The sequence below is a fragment of the Puma concolor genome, chromosome B3 (genome assembly GCF_028749965.1).
Source record: "Puma concolor isolate L17-30 chromosome B3, mPumCon1.1.hap2, whole genome shotgun sequence".
In the NCBI taxonomy this organism is placed as follows: Eukaryota; Metazoa; Chordata; class Mammalia; order Carnivora; family Felidae; genus Puma; species Puma concolor.
This window is the reverse complement of record NC_141672.1, coordinates 6,030,892-6,051,175: the sequence shown is the minus strand read 5'-3', so window position 1 is coordinate 6,051,175 and position 20,284 is coordinate 6,030,892. Positions and strand designations below refer to the sequence as shown.

The 20,284-nt window shown below is 54.0% G+C and overlaps 1 protein-coding gene across 3 annotated transcripts in view; it reads left to right on the top strand.

The window, feature by feature from the left end:
- The window catches only part of EVL (Enah/Vasp-like), a 151,854-nt gene that overhangs the window by 92,530 nt on the left and 39,040 nt on the right, over positions 1 to 20,284 (top strand). For all 3 annotated transcript variants that reach the window (XM_086708822.1, XM_086708821.1, XM_025918839.2), the window contains exons 2-3: positions 1,531 to 1,699; positions 7,788 to 7,965. In XM_086708822.1, coding sequence (XP_086564948.1) covers positions 1,531 to 1,699; positions 7,788 to 7,965 — 347 coding nt within the window. The remainder of the gene's footprint in view (positions 1 to 1,530; positions 1,700 to 7,787; positions 7,966 to 20,284) is intronic.

Genomic DNA, 20,284 nt, shown 5'->3' with positions numbered 1-20,284 from the left:
CACACGGCTTGGTCGGCTGAGGTCAAGCCCACCCAAGACTCTTGAACCCCAGAGCACAGCTGGGGCGGGGGGGGGCGGCCAGCAGGACGTTTGAGACCCAGCACTGGCCCAGCAAGTCGTTGGCTGGACAGTCGTCAAATGTAAAGCAAAGCAGAGGAGCATGTGTGGCAGGGCTTGTGTGTACCCTGGACACACAATTATTGTTAAGATTGTATCAGTCTGTGCACTAGGTCACCTGCTGTCTGAGTCACAGGGGAGCGGGGTCCTGGGGAAGCCCAGTTCTTTGGGAGACTTAGGAACTGACTGTGTAGGCCAGGTGGAGGTTTCCAGGTCAACCAAGGGCCAACCCCCAAAAAACCCCTATTTTGTCACCCAACCACTGGGGCTGGGGGCAGGGATCTTTTTCAGATACTTTGCTTCTCTGACTCCTTAAGTGGACATCACATGACTTTTTCTTGTTGAGACTGCTTAGTCTCAACGTTATGATTATCTGTTATTATGCAAACTCCTTCTGTATGGGCCTCGAATTGTTGGGCTTTAAATATTGTTTCTAATTCTGAAATTACATTTATATGCCCTCCTTTGCTGATAACTGCCACTCCTCACTGTTACGGGCGTGCCTGACCGTAAGGAGCATGCCTTACCTTTTCAGTTTGGGAATTCTCGCGTGCTAGAGACTGAGAAACTATGCATCCAAGATTATCGGGCTCATATGCCAATGAAGAGGCCAGTGGGCTCAGAGAGCCTCCCTCTCAACACCCTGGCAGGAGCTGTGGTGCACTGATCTTGGTAGATGACCACTTTCTCTCTCCCGGGGCTTTTAGTGCTGCTCTCCTGTTTTCCATCATGTTCTTAACAGACCAAGCTGCTTGGGAAATGCCTTCAGCAAAGTATGGTACGACCATCTTGTAGTGTCATCTATATCACTCTGTTCTGCAGAAGGTCAGCTAATCGTGTTGTTGTCCGCAGAGCTTGTATGATGCTTCCCTATCATAATGTCAGACGTTGAGCCTTTTGTTAGATGTTGTGAAGAATATTATGTGTGTCATCTGCTTTACAGTCAAAAGAACTGGGTGGAAATCCCAAATTGAGTCTCTGAATACCTGTGTGAATTTGTGTAAATCTTTCCAAGTCTCTGAGCCACTCTTTGCACATTTACAAAATGGGGGCAGCAAATGGCTACATCCTACGTTGTGACACTTGGATGCTTTTAACGCAGTGTCTTATTTAACACCATGACCGGAATGGTGTAGACAGTTGTGGTTGGAATTCCTGTCTCATTCAAGCACTTTTTCCCTGAAGGGAAGGCTGTCTTTTCTAAGCTATGGGAAATGTTGGCACAGTATTTCCTCTCTACTCCTCGAGGTCTTTGGAGAATGAAAACAGCCCTTCCGGGGGCAGTTGGAAGCCCTGACAGTTGGAAGTTTCTTTGTGTCAAGGAGCGGTCGGCCTCCGTTTCTGAAAAGGGAAAGCTGGCTTCCAGAACCCTTACAGCTGAGGCTGACGCTTAAGTTTTCTCTTGGTCTGCAGTGAACAGAGTATCTGCCAAGCCCGGGCTTCCGTGATGGTCTACGATGACACCAGTAAGAAATGGGTACCAATCAAAGCTGGCCAGCAGGGATTCAGCCGGATCAACATCTACCACAACACTGCCAGCAACACCTTCAGAGTCGTTGGGGTCAAGCTTCAGGATCAGCAGGTGAGTGCTGGGGCCACAGGTTATACTCAAGGGCGTATGCCCCCCCCCCCATCACACACACATATAGTGAAAATAGGTAAAAATACATAAATAAAATCAAAATTTGGAGTCAGAAGATCTGGGTTCACTTTCTGCCCCCATCTTCTCCTACGAGACCTTGAGCAAACTATCTGTTCTGAACTTCATTGTTCACGCCTGTCTTATAGAGAGGGTCATCCCCACTCTGTCTTCCTCGCTGTGTTGTTGTCATATATAACATAATATAACATAGAATAAAATAATGGATGTGAAACGGCTCTGAAAACGATATTGCAGACCGTGTTAGTGTTACTTTCCGCCTGCGTGGCCATAAGTGATACGCTGTGAAAAGGTCTGGTTCCTCGGCCCCCAGAGTGTTGCTTTGGAAGGAATATCAAGGTGACGTGAAGAGTCTGAGATCACTTCTGTCCCTAAGAGCACATCCCGGGCATATCAGACCAGGCGGCTCGTGAGTGTGCCTGGTGAGTCTGTGCAAACACACACAAGATTAGTCCGCCTGTGTGTGTGAGGAGTAGTCGTGCCCACGTAGCTCAGGCAGAGTAGTGTGCTATGACCCGGACTAAAATAGAGATGTGGAAGAAGGGTTTGATGTAACTTAACCACAGTGACTCTGGTTGCTACTTCAGTGTTCTTCCTTCAACTCTCAGAGATCGACAGGGACATTTTTAGCAGTGAAATTAACAGTTCTGTGGTTTCAGCATTTATGAAAAACTCTACCCAAATAACGTCTCTGGGCATCCTTTGTCGGCCAAGCCCTTGCTAAACTGAGCAGCAGGTTAGCTGTTGTCTCTGCAAGAATCAGCGTGTTAGCAATTGGAAAACCAAGAACAGAAACTTAGGACTCTTGTTTTTAGTATGTTGCCTATTGAATGGGTTTCTGCTTTGCCCAGAACAGCCCTGTTAAGTTTCAGATTCTTGTGGCTGAAAGGGAGAGCCCCACCTCAGGACCCCTCATAAAGGTTCCAGCCTGGAGCTCTTGATACCTTCAGAGGCATCACTTTCCCTGGTCGAAGAGCCTTACTGCTAGCAAGGTTTTTCTAGAAATCTTCCAGAAGCTGCTTCCCTGTTCTTCCAATTCATTGGTTCTGGCTCCACCTGTCAGAGGTACCCTGTCCCACGTATCGCAGGATATACAGCCCCAATCATGGCGACCACCAAAAACATCTGCCACGTTTCCGTAGCACCCCTGGGTGGCGGCTGGGAGGGCGGCACCTCCCCACTACGTGGCTTTGACGTAAGGCCCGTTACCCGGTGCGGTTCCTGAATCTCCGTGGGTGGTCCCTGGGTGATTGCTTTTACTATGACAAGTTTCCCGTGCCCTTCCCACCTCTTGATTGCCCTCCGGGCACACTAGGAAGACAGCGCAGTGTGCTGGAAATGGCCGGGCGCCGCAGAACGGGACTCCTCGAAGCCAACACGCACCTTGCTCTCCAGGGCCTCGGCAGGAAGCACACGTCGGGGCTCCTCTGGGAGGTGACCTTTTCCCCCACGTGGGGAGGGACTGGCAGCGGGCCTCAGTGATGTCCTGGAGAAATTTGAAGGCTCTGTTGACTCTGAGAGACTCCCAGAGGCTGACATAGAAGTTGCCGGCACAGCCTTCCACCTGGAATTGCGTGTTCAAGCAGCAGGTTCCTGGAATGTGGTTGACACTCTTTCCCCAGATGGATGGCTGTGTTCCTGGGAACAGAAAAGGCGTTCTTAGTAGCCAAGGCCCTAGAGAAAGTGGCAGGAAACCTGGCCCACAGTGGCGCCTCTGCGCCTCCAGAGAAAAGATTGATTTCCACAGATCTGGTTTCCAGTCCGTATGGAGCGCGAGGTCAAACATTTCAGGACAGGCAGAGATCCCTGGGTTTATAACCCAGTCAGGACATCATGCACATTTCATGCGCCGTATGGCTCATGCAGCACTTTTCATGTCTATTATTTCAGCCTCCCAGGAACCCCAGAGGGTAACAGTGTATGAATTATCACCCCTGTTTTGCTCAATAAGCAGATAGAAAGCCAGGTGATCATTTGTGGCGAGAGGGACGGGCACACTGTAGTATCGTTAGCGGAGGGCTAACCCGAGTCTCACATTACAGGTGAAGAAATACCAAAAGGTTTGTAGTTGAGAATGAGTGATGGCACCAAAAATGTTAGCGAGCTGTCAGGCTGAATTAATACCAGGGGTCCAGAGGAAGGGGGCTTATAGCCCCGCTCTCTATGTGCCGGTCAGACTTCACCTGGAATGTCGGGACCGAACCCAAGTGCCACAGGCTGGGATCTGTAAAGGGAGGGCGCCCGGACGGTCACAGGTCTGCCAGCAGCACTGCACTGTGGGACGGCTCAAGGGGGAGCAAGAGAGAGTCGCCAGGAGAGGAGAAGGCCGAAGGGGCAGGGCCACGGTGTCCACACCGCCCACAGACTGTGCGTGGAGGAGAAGGCATGCTTTTCTGTGGACCCCCGAGACGGGGCTAGGAATGGCATGTGGACACTGTTATGAAGGTTTGAGCTCCGTGGCAGGAAATGCGTTCTTCCACGCACGCTGTTGGAGGGTGGAACGCAGTGCTTTGCAAGCCCACAGGCTGGCTGGCTGCTTGGTAAGAAGTCTGGGAAGGACGCCCCTTCTTAGGTAGAGATTTGGATGAGCGACCAACCTGTGGGTTCTGTGGCTTTTAGACCGAGGTGAATGTGTGGGTCAGGGAGACTGCTTTCCACCATTAAGTGTCTTTTTTTTTTTTTTTTGTCAAGGGCCCTTGACTGCTTGTCCGCAGAGACCTCAGAAGCAGGCTCGTTTTCCCTTGGAAGACAGAGAAGGCCCCCTCACTGAGTCCTACACCCGTGCCCCAAATAAACGCGCAGGCTTGCTAACTGTGGGCTCGTGCACAAAACAACGTAGGACCTCTTAACATAAGTTTCTCTGTCAGCAGCTGTCCAGATCAGTCCTTCCAAATCTCGGAGAATCATTTTGCAAATAAAGCTGATAAGGACACAGACTGAAGTGGAAGAGTGGGAAAAGGCAAATCTTACCAACGCCGACCAGGAGGGGGCTGGTGTGAATGTGTTACTGTTACGATAGGCTTTAAGGCCAGAAGTGTTACTAAAGGTAAACAAGGACCTTTTTAAGGATAAAAAGGTCAAAGGAAAATGAAGAAAGAACAATCCTAAAGTTGTGCACATCTAATGATATATGTTCAAAACATACAGGGGTGCCTAGGTGGCTCAGTCAGCTGAGCGTCTGACTTCAGCGATGATCTCATCGCTCTGGAGTTTGAGCCCCGCGTCGGGCTCTCTGCTGACAGCCCGGAGCCCGCCTTAGTTCCCATCTGCCTCTCTCTCTGCCCCTCCCCAGCTTGTGCTTTCTGTCTGTCTCAAAAATAAATGTAAAAAAAATTTTTTAAGATAGCAAAGAAAACATATAAAGCAAAACGGACAGATCTAAAGAGAGAAATGGACAAATCCGGAAGCAGAGTTGAAGCTTCTAATCAGACCTCCGAGAAACCGACTGAACAAGCAGACGGAAATAAGTAAAGAGATAGAAAATAGCATTATAAACCAACGTGACCTAATTTACATTTATAGAAACCACAGGCAGAGTATAGAAGGTGGAATATAGTCTTCTCACGTCTGCACCGAACATTTACCAAAACAGACCAGGCGCGGTCGTTGTGACCCTCTAAAGCCTCCTCTCATCTTGCCTCAAGATCCCTCAACCATTCTTTTTTTTTTTTTTTTAATTTTTTTTTAACATTTATTTTTTATTTTTGAGACAGAGAGAGACAGAGCATGAACAGGGGAGAGTCAGAGAGAGGGAGACACAGAATCCGAAGCAGGCTCCAGGCTCCGAGCCATCAGCACAGAGCCCGACGCGGGGCTCGAACTCACAGACCGCGAGATCATGACCCGAGCCAAAGTCGGCCGCTTAACCGACTGAGCCACCCAGGCGCCCCCAACCATTCTTGACTGTAATGTGGTTTCCAGACCTCCTTCCACCGAAAACATTTCCCTCTGGCTTGCTCTGGTTGGCTCTCGGCTCTAAAAGTGCAGCACCAAAAGCGGAGACACTTGAACACAGAACTGCTGGTAGGGACTCCCCGCGGCAGAAAAGAGCAGGACCTACCAGGCCACTCTGCCGCCGCGAGTGTGCTCTCATCTTAAAAGCAGCTAACCAGCACTCTCTCGCTCTCACTCTCTCTGTCTCACTCTCTCAAAAATAAAGAAACTTAAAAAAAAAAAAAAAAAAAGTGGGAGGTGGCACCTGCGTGGCTCAGTCCAAGCGTCTGACTCTTGGATTTCAGCTCAGGTCGCGATCTCACGGTTCATGGGTTTAAGCCCCACGTCGGGCTCTGCGCTGACAGTGCGGAGCCCGCTTGGGATTCCCTCTCTCCCTCCCTCCCTCCCTCTCTCTCTCTGCCCGTCCCCATTCACGTAGGCTCCCTCTGTGTCTCTCTCAAAAATAAATAAACTTCCAGAAGAAAAGAATGGTTAACCAGAAGTCACTGTGCCCCTTCTCATGCATACTTGCCACAAAGCCTCCAGCCCTTTTTCTGGTGATCTGGAGCTAACCCTAGAGAGAGCCACCCCAGGAACTTTGTGCCAAAATGTGAAACAGTTGTTTCTTTAGCTGATTCAGCTCGCCTGAGCTCACATGTGCTCGCTCTCTCTCTCTCTTCCCCCTCCACTGTGGGATGCCCCAGACCCACCTTCCACCTGGCTAAGACTTGGAAAAAAGCTGTTGTGGATAGTGCCCGTATTTGCTGTCCTCTGGCTTTACCTTACCCAAAGCGCGGCAGAATGGAGCCGTCGAGGAGAGTGATAAATCAGGGGTCGCGTCTTAGGGCCTAGCCCGCTAGCAGGGCGGCTTGGCCACGTCCCTTTGCGTTTATGAATCTTTTCCTGAGCTCACCTCCCTGGCCCGCGGGGGCAGCAGACGGGGTTAGGTCCAGCTTCAGATCACAGAACCTGGAGCCTCAGAGCCAGTGGAGGCCGAGCGATCCTGAATGTCTCCTAAAGCAGACCCTTCCCGTGGCGTCACCCACAGCCTCGTCCACGCTCTGCTTGCATACTTTGGTCTGCAGCGAGCTTGCTGTCTCTCGGTGCTCGCACGCGCGGGATTTAACCCTCGCGACGCGCCATGAGGCTGCCATGCCGTAGGCGTGTCCACTCTTCCCACTTTCCAGGTCAGAAAAGGGGTGACTATTAAGTTCCATGAGGTCGGATCGTGTGACGAGCCGTAGACAGCGGCTCCGGGCCTCCTGCCACCTTCCCCGAGCCACACTTACTACGTGTCACCTCGAAGAACTTGGAAATACTTCCCCATTAAGTGTCTGCGAGAGTAGTTGCAAGGCCAGGCCGACCTGGAGCGACTCCCCCAGCTGCTTGCGGGCACCTGAAGGTCCGGGCTCTGCCCCCATCTGCTCTCCACCTTCCCTGCTGGGCCTGGCTGGCTCCTCGTGGGCAGCCGAGGTTTGCCAGTGGATCAGCAATGCTGTACGTTTGTGCGGCACCTTCGCTTTTCTAACTGAGCCTGTTAACTGATAGCCCGTTTCTTAATGCAGCCGAAGTACGAGACACTGTGCACACGGGAGGCAGAGATAGGAGCCGGAAGGCTCTCGCCCTTGGGGGTCTCTGTGCCTAGAAATCTAGATAAGACGTGCATCGCAGCGTGGCCTTCCCAGCAGCCCCACTAGGCTGGGAGAGCATTACTACCCCCATTTTATAATTGGAGAAACTGAGCCCCAGAGAAGTGACTGCTGTAGGGGGTGTGGCTGTGAGCGAGGACCAGCACCTGGACCCCGAGAACCTGACTCCCAGCTCCGGCCTCCCATCCGGAGCATAATTATTTACCTAGAAGAAACAGCTGGCTTTCAAACCCTCGCCGTTGCGTAGATCACACTGGAAAGCTGCCTGGCCTCGCGGTCCCCTTCTTCTCACCCCACCCCCGCCTCTGTGTCCCCTGGTAGCCCCAGGGGACACACTATCCTTGCCCCAGAGCTGCTGTGTCCAGCTCACTTACCTTTTATTTATTTACACGCATTTCTCTGTCTTCCCCGCTCCCCCCCGCCCCCAGGTTGTGATCAATTATTCAATCGTGAAAGGGCTGAAGTACAATCAGGCAACGCCGACTTTCCACCAGTGGCGAGATGCCCGCCAGGTATACGGCTTAAACTTCGCGAGTAAGGAAGAGGCGACCACGTTCTCCAATGCCATGCTGTTTGCCCTGAACATCATGAATTCCCAGGAAGGAGGTAAGCGGGACTCTGCCTTGGCCTGGGGCAGAGATCCCCCCCCCCAACCCGCACCCTCCAACGGCACTGGCTGTCTGGTGTCCCAGCCCCGCCGCCGCGTCAGGCTGATGCTGTGTGGGTCCTCAGAGAGGCCTGCTGCCGGATTTAAAGATGTTTCATTAAAGATGTTAACAGTTGGAAGGAAGAGAGGAAGACGGGCACGTCTTCTTGCCTTTTGTGAACTATGTTGCTCTGTGTCGGTGCGTTCCTGAAGCTCTGCGTCCAGATACGTTTTATGTTTATTATCTTCCGTATTCTAGAGCACGTCTTGAGCAGAGATGGGAGGGAACAAACACATGATTTATTCATGAATTCTTCATTCCTATGGTCAATAAACTTTTACTAAATGTTTACTGAGTATAAGGGACTGGCCAGGCAGAACAGGTAAGTAATGAGCAGGCGGTGTCCTTCCCTTCCAGACACTTAGCACTTGGAGTAGGTACATCCCTAAACTGCTAATGTGGTGCCTCATACGTGCTCTCCCTGGGCAGGTATGCAGGGGGCATAGGGCAGAAATCTGGGCTGCGGTTCTGAAGGGTGAGGGGGCTCACGAGGCAGAGGAGGAGCAGGCATGTGAGGCAGAGGGACAACGAGGGCATCCAGGCCTGAACGCTGGCGTGTGCGGGGAGAGCCCCCTGCAGGGTTTCTGGGGCCTCGGGCACACGTGATGAAGAGCCCAAAGACCTGGAAGACGATGGGTGGGCTTGGTACTTGGGGTCAACGGGGGCCTGGAGGAGGGAGCGGGGCCGGGTGATGCCAGCATAAGTCTCTAAGCAGGGCAAAAACACTTGTGGCTTTTATTAGAAATTGGCAGTGTTAGCTTCCAAGGGAAGACAGAAGCTTTCTAAGGCGTGGGTGTCTGGATGCCCACGGGTACGGTCCTGCCCTTTGCCAGAGATCTTAACCTTGGTAGAGCCTGCTAGTCAGGAACAGGGCTTAGGGTCATGCCATTCAGTGTGAGTCGTGGCTCTGCCACATTCTAGCTAAGGGACGGGCTTTGGACAGGTCACTTCATTTTCTGTGCCTCAGTTTCCTTATCTGTCAGATGGGGGTGACAAAGGTTGTTTTTAGACTTGATTTTGTTTTATTTTTTTAAGTAGGCTCCACACCCAACGTGGGGCTTGAGCTAACAAACCTGAGATCAAGACTCACACGCTCTACTAACTGAGCCGGCCGGGCGCCTTCTAGGGGTGGTTCTGAAATTTAAACACGCAAAGTCTCAAATGCTTAGCAGGCTGCCTGACACACATCCGTCACCCAGTGTTGGCGTTTGTCGGTGTTACGCCCACTGTGGCGGCTGGTGGAGCTGGGGTGGGAAGTGGAGGGGCTTGGTACCTAAGACCCAGGGGGAGATGGCTTCTATGTATCCATTGGGCCCGACAGATCGCAGCTTTGGGGCACAAGTTAAACTCTAGGAGAATTTTCTTTGAGTAAACAAGACGTCTTGAGTATGTTCCCATGGGTCATACGCAGAACCATACCCGCAGAGCGCTCTCTCCTAAACCGAAGAGCCTCGTGCTTCGTGGTGAAGTGAGCTGGGTTTAAGGTTTCCGATCCGAACCTCCTCATCTGCCCCAGGATGTGAGCGCTAAGCTTCATTCGATCTGTTCAGATGGCTATGTCGAGGGGCAGAGACAAAGTTTTGACTTAATCAGACAACTGGCCCTTGCAAGGCAAGTGCTTACTTTAAATAAAAACTACACGTTGCTTTATTAAATCTTTATTACATTCACCCTGGTCACAGGGAAGTCAGCTAATCAACCCTCGATGCCAGATGAGAGCCCCTGACTGTTGGGAGGAAGTCGCTCACGCAGGGCCGCGAGGAACCCAGAGCTCCTCCGCCCTCCTTGGGCTGAGGGTGGGGTCACGGGGTGAGAGTGGCCTCGTTGACAGCCCACACCGTGACAAGTGGCGGCCTGTCCCAGTTCGTCTGCTTCTGCAGGCGTGACCTTCTGGTGGAAGATCTGGTTGCACCGAGAGGGTTTTAGCTTCCCCTTCACCTGCGGTGTGACCCCTGCTGGTACCACGCAGAAGCTGGAAGTGTGCCGCTCGGCGAGCTTTTACACGCGTATGTGCCTGCTCCCCCCCCCCCCCCCCCCGCCGCCACCCGCAGGTCCCCAGAGAGACCCTGTCCCTCCCCCTCCCCGCCAAGGGCAGGGGGGACGTCAGCTTCTGAGACGACAGAGCGGTTTGCCTGTGTTTGAACTTCGCTATGTGTGTATTTCATATAGTGTGTCCCTGGTGCCTGATTTCTCTCCCTCGACGTTGCGTGAGGGATTCATCCAGGCAATCGCTCGCCTCTGTCGTTGGTTCCTTGTCGCCGCGGGGCGCCCTGCCACCTGGTTCCGCGCTTTCTCCTCTCCGTGGTTCAGCCTTTTAGAGCGCGCTTAACACCAGCAGCCACTGCAGATGCCCTCCCGCTGCCAGACATTGTGCTGTTTTCTGTTAAATCCCTGGTGTGCCGGGCAGTCCCTTCCTACCCGCCCTCAGTGGGAGGCGGTTCGCGGTAGCGGAAAAAGCACTTGTTCGGGGGCAGTGAGATCTTCTATTAAGTCTTTGTTCCGCCACCTGTGGCCCTGGGATAATAAACCCTCCTTCCCAGGGTGGTTTCGAAGATTCATTTTGAAAGTGTTTATGAAGCACTTAGCATCCAGGGCCTGGAATGTGATAAGAGCACAAATAATACTGGCTCTTTGCCTTTTGTTCTTGTGAAATGTGGTTATCTTCCGTAAGCTTCAGCGTCCTTCCTTGTCAGGTAAGGTTATTCGTCCCGCCACAGAGCTGTGGAGAGGGCTCAAGGGCCCGCTGTCGTGTCTGATGCCTCGTAAGCGCTCACCTGCCCCTCTTTCCCTCTCTGGTAGGCATCTGGGGCCCGTGGCCTTTTCTAAGACTCTGTGTCTGCCCGGGATGGGTCCTGTTCGGCGGTTCCCACCTCCGCCTCCTTGTCCGTGGGCAGACGCTAGTGTGGTCCCTTCAGGGTCTTGAGAGCCGGGCGGACACGAGAGGCCTGCATCCAAACAGGTCACCCGTCAGAGCAAACGGTAGATGCTGAGGACCGGGTAGTGAATGGTCTTCATGCCCCTCCTCTTACCTGACTCTCGAGCCAGCCCTGGGAGACGAGGGCCCGGATGACATCTGGGTTCGCAAGCTGAGGCTCAGAGAGGAAAGCGACCAGAGGATTAGCTGGGACCCACTCGCTCAGCAGTCCGCACCGTCTGTGGCTAAAGGCCGGCAGGGAGCCACAGCCTGCGCTCTTTCTTTGCTGCCTCCTGCCTCGCCACCTAGTGAGGCCCACTGGGGCCGGGATTCTTAAGATTACTCTAGAGAAAGAATGGGCCCAACCCAGTAGTATTTTTGCTGCCTAACGCCTGCACGAAAGTGACGGTTGGGCTCTCGACCCTTGGAAGACCTGTCTATTAACATTGTTCCTTGGTACCCACAGCATCGGTCTGTCTGCAGCAGTGACGTTCACATACTCATCGGTCGACTTCAGGCCCAGCCTAGGGAACTTAATTTAGCAAGTTACATAAAATAATTGCCTGGAGCTTGGTGGCTTCGGTTTCTGGAGGAGGACGGGCGCAGAGCTCGCTTAGGGTTCCCTTGGGACCCACAATCTCCGGGTTTGGGGATTGTCTCTGTGGACAAGGGCAGTCAATCACTGGGTTATCAGGGCTTTTTCTGCAGGAACCGACATCTGGAGGTGTTTTTGGGGGGCGGGAGGAGCTGTCTGTTCCTAGCGCACGGCTGTCTTCTGTGTGGAGAAGGCGCACTCCTCCGTGTCACCCCCGTAGGTGGAAACGGAGGCTCCTGCCTCTCTCTGGTCACCGTTGTCCATGCAGGTTGCTGGCCCCTGTTCTTCACAGAGCTTGGCTCGCAGACCATACGGTCTGCACGACAGGGTGTGATGGACAAGGATGGGCCTGTGCTGAGTTCGGGACTCAGAGTGGCACTTCTTCAGCCTAGTTGGAGGACACAGATGATGGTTAGAGTAATAATAATGTCTATACTCTGTTTTAAAACGCCTAGGCTCCGTTTTTTAGCCATCTCTCCCATGTGCCCCTTCCCCGCCCTTCTCGAGGAAACTTCCCACTAATCAAACAGCCTCGGGGGGTGAGCGCTGCAGAAAGACCTTGTCTGGCTAAGGAAGTACCTCCTTGCGCTCTCACGTGCTTATATTTCGGCTTCTGTTACCAGGAGGTAGTTAGGCCAGTCACTGTTACACACATTTATTCAGATGGGGAGGTGAAGACACGGGCCGTTACAAAGGGGAACGTGGCTTCCAGAACCTACCGGTGGAACTGAGACACAGGTTTGGGGCTTCTGGCTAGAAATCCAGTGTTTTTTCCATGGCCCTGCCTCAGCGGATGGTCCCGCGCTGGGGACGGCAGGGGCTTGGGCTCGGCAGTGCACACAGCGCGGGAGGACAGCTGAAGACACGGCCCCTGTGTGGGTGAGTCTGCATCGTCACGACCCCTGTGTCGCTGCCATCGACTCCAGGGAGCACTCCCCCGGGCTCGCTCTGTGCACTGTCTGTAGGGGGAGCTCACCACTGCCTGGTTAAAGCCAGCTTCCGGGCAGGGGGTAATGTTTACAGGCTGCGCTTGGACGCCCAGCCCAGCCCCCGTGCGGCTTCCCTCCCTGACAGTGTATTCTCTCGACAGATAGCAGTTCACAGCTCAGTAGCCTTGTATAGGCAACTGCTCCTGTATGCTTCTGTGTGGGCCTCGGTTTCCCCATGTGGGAAAGCAGGGCTACGGACCTATCAAGATCTCTGTAAGTCCTAGCAGTTTTGTGTACGGTGTCGGGTGGGACTGAGTTCTGCTTCGCTGCTTACGGACCATGTCCCTGTGACCGTCACTAGGAGTGGGCAAGACACTGTGCGGAAACCAGAACAGAGGAATGTTCTCTTACCCCCTCCAAGGGCCCAGCACACCCGGGAGGCAGGATCCCTCATCATGCAGTCACTGAGCAAGTCGGTCCTTGGTTATCACAGAGGGTAGAAGATACAAGCAAACAAACGTTGCCTGTAATCCTACAACCCAGAGAGGAGTGCTGTTGACACTCCATAAATCCTTCCAGACGTTTTATGTTCCTAAGTGAGCGAATAGCTTCCTCAGAGATAGTCTGTATATACAGTCTGTGATCCTTTCTCACCCAGCACTGTCTTCTGAGTGTTACTCTGTGCCAAGATGGTCAGATCTTCACTCCATCTAAGTGGCCAGAGTATTGCATCGGGTGCCTTGAAGATGCACCACGAGGTACCATTCTTCTGCTGTCCCCTTCAGGTAACAGCGGGCCTTCTTGTTTCCGTGGGTGTTTGTATGTATGCTTGGTATCTTGCAGGTGCATCCGGTTTCTTCTTGGGCACATTTCTGAGTCAGGCGACGTATACATCTTTAAAGCTTTGGCGTATTTTGCCAAAATGCCTCCCAGAATGAGTGCACTAGCTGATACTCTTCCTGGCACGTATGACAGTCATCCTCTGCCCCAGGCTTCCCCAGGACTGGACAGTCACACTCTTGCTGATCCTAGTAAACACAAGACAAGGGAAAACGCCTCGTTCCAGTTTGCGTTTCTGTTAGCCAGTACGGGTGGACGTTTCCCTTCCGTTCGTTGGGGATTTCACGGTTCCGTTATTTGCAGCAGTGCGTGTCCTAGGTGCAGGACAGCGTGGCTGAGGCTGAGCACATCCGTGTGGCTTCCCGCTCCCAAAGTGTGTGCGTCCTCGAATGACAAAAAGGCTCTTGCATTTCCTTCGGCAGATGAACGGAGGCATGTGGCCTCGTGTGGTGTGAATCAGGCTTGTGATAATAAGTGCACCCTCCCCACCGGACTGCGGTGAAGTCGCGTCTGCGCCGTCCGCATCTTAGGAATCGTTGTCGTTACTCGTGTCTGCACAGCCAGGGAAGAAAACCCTCTCGCGTTCTCTTTCATTCTCTGCACCTCTCCTTCCACTCGAGGAACTGCTTCAAGTTCAGCGTCTAGAATCATGCTGGTCGGTCACAGAGCGATTCCTGGGCTGTTCCTTCATCTGGCTTCTTACAGGAGGGAAGGGAGGTCTGAGAGTTAAAAGACCCAGATGCTTCCAGAAGCTGGCAGGTGGGGAGGTTTCCCAGTTAGCACAGGCCCCTCTCACGCCTTCCCCCACTTCCAGGGCACATCTGACCAGCGTATTTCCCTGCTGTCTGCTGGTCCTGGAACCCACCATGCTACTGTCCCTGCTTTGAAACCAAGAGAGGCGGGATTCCGTGGCTCTGGGGTTTGAGGAGGCTGGAAAAGGTGCCGTTTTAAATTTTCTCAGGAATATTTTTAAAAAGAAAGGATGCCAAAAGTGACAAGAAAGGCACACGGGGAGCCTTCCGATGAGCTTGTGGTCTTCTCACAGAATATGCAGCCGGCAGAAGGGCACATAGCCAAGGACAGATCTAGACCTCACAGGAGTTGGATGCCACCATTTTTCAGCTGTTGCTCCCTCCCTGAGGACGTTTCTTTCCGTCACTGCTTCTCCCTGCCCTGCCCGTCCAGCTCAGCCTTCCTCTCGGAAGCCCCCTCTACCTTCTTGGCTCCCTCCTCCGGCCCCTCTTTATTCCTTCCTCCTTCCTTGTGCTTCCTGTGTGCTTCCTATTTCCCTCTCCCTGGAACTTCTGTGTACCACGACGCCCCCTCCCCGATCTGGGCCTCGCACCCCCCTTTCTGTGCTCCCAGGGCTCCCCTGTTCACGTTCCCCTTGCCAACTGTAGTGCTCAAGCCTGGCTGCTGTGAGAGGCCCCTGTTCCCAGGGCACCCCAGCACCTTCTCGGTGCTTCTGCACTCACGGCACCCACAACACGCTGTGGAGCGCTAAGTGCCCGAATGCCCCGCCCTGAGAGCAGGGGTCGCCTGTTACCCTTCTCTGCGTTCACAGCCTGGAGTTCACGGCCCCGCGTGCCGCGGGCTGCGGATGTGTGAATGGTACGGGAGTTACACACGTCCGCGGGGCGGTGGGGGGGGGGGGGCAAGCTGCTTGACCTCTCTGCGCGCGCAGCCTCCTGAACTGCAAAGAGTGGATGCTTGTCCTACGCCACGCCTCACGAGTCGTCCTGGATTAGCTGCCCTCATCCCTATACAGGGCCCAGAACACACAGTACGTGCCCCGTAAACGTGCGCTCTTGTGAAACCCACGATGATCTTTTCACGGGGGCTGTTATCAGCCTCTGCGTTCCTCGGCCCCAGAGGACTTTACTCTTCAAGTTCCCCTGTTTGTTCAGTGGCTGTTGTTTAAATCTCCTCCCTCTCTGTCGAACTCTCGGTCGTTACTTCTCGCTGTTGATCAGGTCCCTGGCTTTGGTGCTCCTTTTCTCCTGTTTGTTAATGCTGATGGCTCTGTCCCGGACCGTGAGTTATTTCCCAGTTGTCACGGCTCCTGACTGAGGAGCCAAACTTGGTTTGGTTGTGAAAACCCCGGGGGACGTGATGCCGCCTGCCCCGGCAGCAGGTGCGTGTCTGCAGAACAGCCGTGCCGCCAGCGAGGGACGGTGCTCCGGGCCGCTGTAGAGTCTAGTCCCCTTTGGCTCTCGCCTCCCTTTTTTCCCCCTCGCGGACAACTTCTCATAACCTTGCGACGCTCCCGTTACGGTGAGGTGAAGTACCTGTGCGTTAAAAGTAATAGGCACGGGAACAGGAACAGTTGTGATCTTTACCCTGTGCTTTGGGAGTCAGGTGCTCGGCGGAGAGAGCATCTCCCTGAATGATTCCCAGCAGTTCCCTGGGAAAGCAGGGTGGCTGTTCCCTTGGAAAAACCACACAGGTGGGTACCTTGCTCCCTCATTGAGCTTATATTTATCTGTACTTAGAAATAAGCTTAAAGATGAGAAGGATCTTAGAGATACTCAGTTTAGGTTTCTCCCCAGAACTCCGATTTGACCCTGGAGCTGCTTTTGTGGCTGACGGGGGATGCAGACGCGGGGGAGCCCCGGGCTCTGGAGAGCCCAGCCCTCCGTGGGCCGTGCTGCAGCCCAGCCTCCTACCTGCTGCCACGCCCACTGCCTCCTGCTTGGGCAGCCGCACCAGCATCCTGGCCCTGCACACGCACCCCGCCTCCGTCACCGCTACCCCCCAGAACTCAGGCGGGGCGGGAGGGACACACAGCTAGAGCTCAGGGAGTCAGCCTTCTGCGAGGGACAGAGTCCCCAGGTTGTGTTCTTCTGGGCTGGGACTCAGGAGGCCTGGCTCCGGTCCTGGTTCCGCCATTCGCTGTGTGGCCTCGGTGAGGCTCAGTGATCTCTGTGGAGATCACGTGTGAAGCATGGAGTGTCGGTTGTCCCCCGAGGTCTCTCACCAGCTAGTGGCCGATCGCAGCCCCCTCTGTGTGGTGATGGGTGAGCTGCGATCTGCTCAGGGACTGAGAGGCCGTGGTACTGGGCCTGGCGTGACACTTACTGGCGTGCGGCCCCATCACTTCCCTTCTCTGGGCCTGGATGTCTCCGTCTGTAAGGTGGGTGACCCGTGTGCCTCTCAGCACGAGAGGAGGACAGCGGAGAGACTGGTTCGGTGGGCAGGGGTGGGGAGGGCTGCACGGCTTGTGGTGACAAGCAGGTCCTACACGAGGATCGCTTGTACGTGTCCCTCCGAGCACATGGAGGTGAAAAAACGCAAGGATCTGAGTCAGAACTTAGCTCTGTTTTAAGAAAAAGTGCTCCTTTTTCCCTCACCCAGGTTTAACGTGTGCTGGATTCTCCAGGAATGCAACTACCACCCACTTCCAAAGAAAACGTGCTTTGGTTTGTCTATAGCGTCACCAAGAATTGCTTTCTGCCTTGGAAACACTGTCACTTGTGAGATTGTCCGCCATGCACACAGCTCCCCTTTGCCACCGTGAGCCTGTGGGCAGGTGTAAGCGTCTGGCTGGTGGGGCCACGTCTGCGCTTTCACATCCTGCTGTGTGAACCTTACTCTGGCTTCCTCCTCTCTCTCTTCCTTAGAGTATGCCGAAGGCATTACTTCTCTTCTAATTTACGTAGGTGCGTTATATAGTCTATGACTTTCACTTTAGATACCAGGGAGTTATAAAATGTTTATAATAGAAAGAGGCTATTGAGGCTGGATGGATGGGCCAGACGTTCTGTAAAAATCAGTCTCCTTTTTTTTTTAATTTATTTTTATTCTGTTTTAATGTTTATTTATCTTTGAGGCAGAGAGAGACAGAGCATGAACAGGGGAGGGTCGGAGAGAGAATCTGAAGCAGGCTCCAGGCTCTGGGCTGTCAGCACAGAGCCCGACGCAGGGCTCGAACTCACGGACCGCGAGATCGTGACCTGAGCCAAAGTCGGCCGCTCAACCGACTGAGCCACCCAGGCGCCCCAAAATTCAGTCTCCTTCTTGATCACATCTGCCGGTCTCATTTGATTGTCACGTGGCAGGGCCGGCCAGGTAGAGAGCGCCATGTCTGTGCCCATCTTACAGCTGAGAAAACTGAGCCCCAGAGGGCCCTAGGGAGCAAGCACTTGGCCAGTCAGTAGGAGAAGCTGGATTAGCACCCTCCCCTCTCCTCATCCGGACACCAGGAGGTGTGGTAGGAGCCACATGGCACAGTGGGAAGAATGTCCGTTTGGTTGAAGGAAGGCCACTCCTGTCTTACTCCTTCGTGTCTCCTCTGCCCGCAGTCCTTCACTTCTGACACAGCGGTGTGTGGTTTCCACAGCTAAGCAGTTCTGCGATGCTAGCAGGGAACCCTACAGCTTAACTCAGTCCTGACACTGTCTACCGGGAGATGGCGTCAGACCCCGCAGGTTAAGCCTCAGTCCCACGAGGCTGCCCGCCACTCACTTCTGATGCCAGTCGAGCCCAGGTTGTCACCTGTGCGTCTGGCCAACAGGCTGTAAATCAGAGGTTCCCACAACTGCCCCCCTCCCCGGGTTTGATTAATTTTCAAGAGTGGCTCACGGAACTCAGGAAGAGTTTTACTTACGAGAGAACAGGCCTAATAGAAAGGGTGTAACTCGGGGAGGACCCGACGGGGAGAGCACAGGACAAGGTGGGGGGACGGGGCAGGGAGCTTCCGTGCTCTCTGGGTGTGCTGTTCCCCACTTGGCTCCGATTTCTACTCCACTGCCTGGCACGAGTCACTCCATCTGCAAAATGGGTACAGTAGCACATCGGTTGTCGGAGGAGTGCCAGACACGCTTCCTGCCCAAGACACTCGCAGGTGTCCCGTGAGTGCAGCCTCTTGGCTTCCGGCTTCCCCCAGCCCTGCTGCATCTTTCGTCCCCAGGGCCAGCACTCTTCTATCACACTGCACCCGTTCTCTTTTAAAATACCACAAACGTCTCCCGCTCTTCTGGGACCGCAGGGCTCTAGGGACACCTGAAACAAGGACCCCAAGCTGAGGGGATCCAGCCACCGGGGAAGTGAACTTTTGAGAAGAGCTCCCTCCTCAAAGCCGCTGCTGGTGTGGGAGGCAGATAGTTGAGGCCCAGGCAGGCCGAGGAGTGGGGACCTGGAGAGAACCTTGGGCACCGTGAAACAGTGTAATTTTACAGATGACAGAACTGAGGCCCGGTGAGGGGAGGGGGCCACAGGTCACACACAGAGTCACGGGCAGAGCTGGGGCTGTGCCCAAGATCTCTCCCCTAGTCCTGGAGACCCAGGTTTGACACACCCGTTCCTTCCTAAAACAGAGTTTTCCTGGGGCGCCTGGGTGGCTCAGTCGGTTAAGCGCCTGACTTCAGCTCAGGTCATGATCTCACAGTTCGTGGGTTCGAGCCCCGCGTTGGGCTCTATGATGACGGCTCAGAGCCTGGAGCCTGCTTGGGCTTCTGTGTCTCCCTCTCTCTCTGCCCCTCCCCCGCTCACACTCTGTCTCTCTCTCTCTCTCTCTCTGTCTCTCAAAAATAAACATTAAAAAAAAAATTTTTTTTTAAAGAGTTTTCCAGGGCACCTGGGTGGCTTAGTTGGTTAAGCATCCCACTTGATTTCAGTCAGGTCACGATCTCACAGTTCGTGAGTTCAAGCCCCACATCAGGCTCTGCACTGACAGTGCGGAGCCTGCTTAGGATTCTCTTTCTCTCTCTCTCTCTCTCTGTCCTTCCCCTGTTCATGCTCTCTCTTCTCTCAAAATCAATAAATAAACTTAAAAAAAAAAAAAGCATTTTCTCTGGGACCAAGGACCAAGGGTTCTTTTGGAAGAGAGTGGAGAGACGTGACAGTCCATGCTCCTGAGGGCTTGAGAATAGCTTCGTGTCTCCATTGTTTCCCCTTTTGATTCTGATGACTTTCAGTCTGACCTTCCCGGTGGTAGAACAGCCAGCCCTTGCTGGCAGGACCTTCCGTGTTCTTTTTTTTTTTTTTTTTTTTAATGTTTATTTTTTGAGAGAGACAGAGCGGCAGTGGGTGAGGGGCAGAGAGAGAAGGAGACACAGAATCCAAAGCCGGCTCCAGGCTCTGAGCGGACAACACAGAGCCCCATGCGGGGCTCGAGCTCAAGAACCCACGAGATCGTGACCGGAGCTGAAGTTGGGACATTTGACCTTCTGAGCCACCCGGGCGCCCCAGGCCCTTCCACGTTCTTGCCTCAAGGAGCCACGGAATCCTTCACTTCACCTTCGCATGGCCTCACCTTTCCTACTGTTAACTCAGGGCAGAGTGGGGAGACCCCAGACCAAAACAGAAGGTTCACTTCTCAAACTCCCACTAAGACCCCAAGAAACTTTCCAAAGCAGAAGATCCAGCAACCTCCAACTCACCCCAAAGTCACAGCCTTTCCCAGTAGGGAGTGACAGGGGTAGCTGGCCCACCTTCACGTTGTGACCGAGCCGGAACCCCCACAGTGGATGTGAGGCCTTGCACACAGATCACCGGGGGCTGGGGCCCACGAACACTTCCTAGGCAGTCATCGTACCCAGGGCTGGAGGAAGGAGCCCCTTCCCCAGGGGGTGGACTGGAATACATGTGTCCCAGCGCCTGGACTTCTGTAGCAGGACGGGCTGCCTGGGACAGCGGCCACCTGCAGGCGGTAACTCAGAGCCGCAGCCCCGGGTAGGAGCCGGGAGCAGCCCGGCCACTGTAGGCAGGCTGTCTCCTCCCGGCCAGGACTCCGAGCCGCAGTCCCTTCCTGTGGAGAATGAGGCGGTGACGCCACCTCACCTTGATCTCAAATGAGATCGAGGGCGTCCAGCAGAGTGCAGTGCTGATGGCAGGATCTGGAGGCTGGCGGTCTGGAAATGAGTTCACACCTCGCGGACCCCCGTCAGTGCTAGCAGGCAGACTTCCTCCGCAGGCCTGAGGCGCCGACCAGACCCGGGAG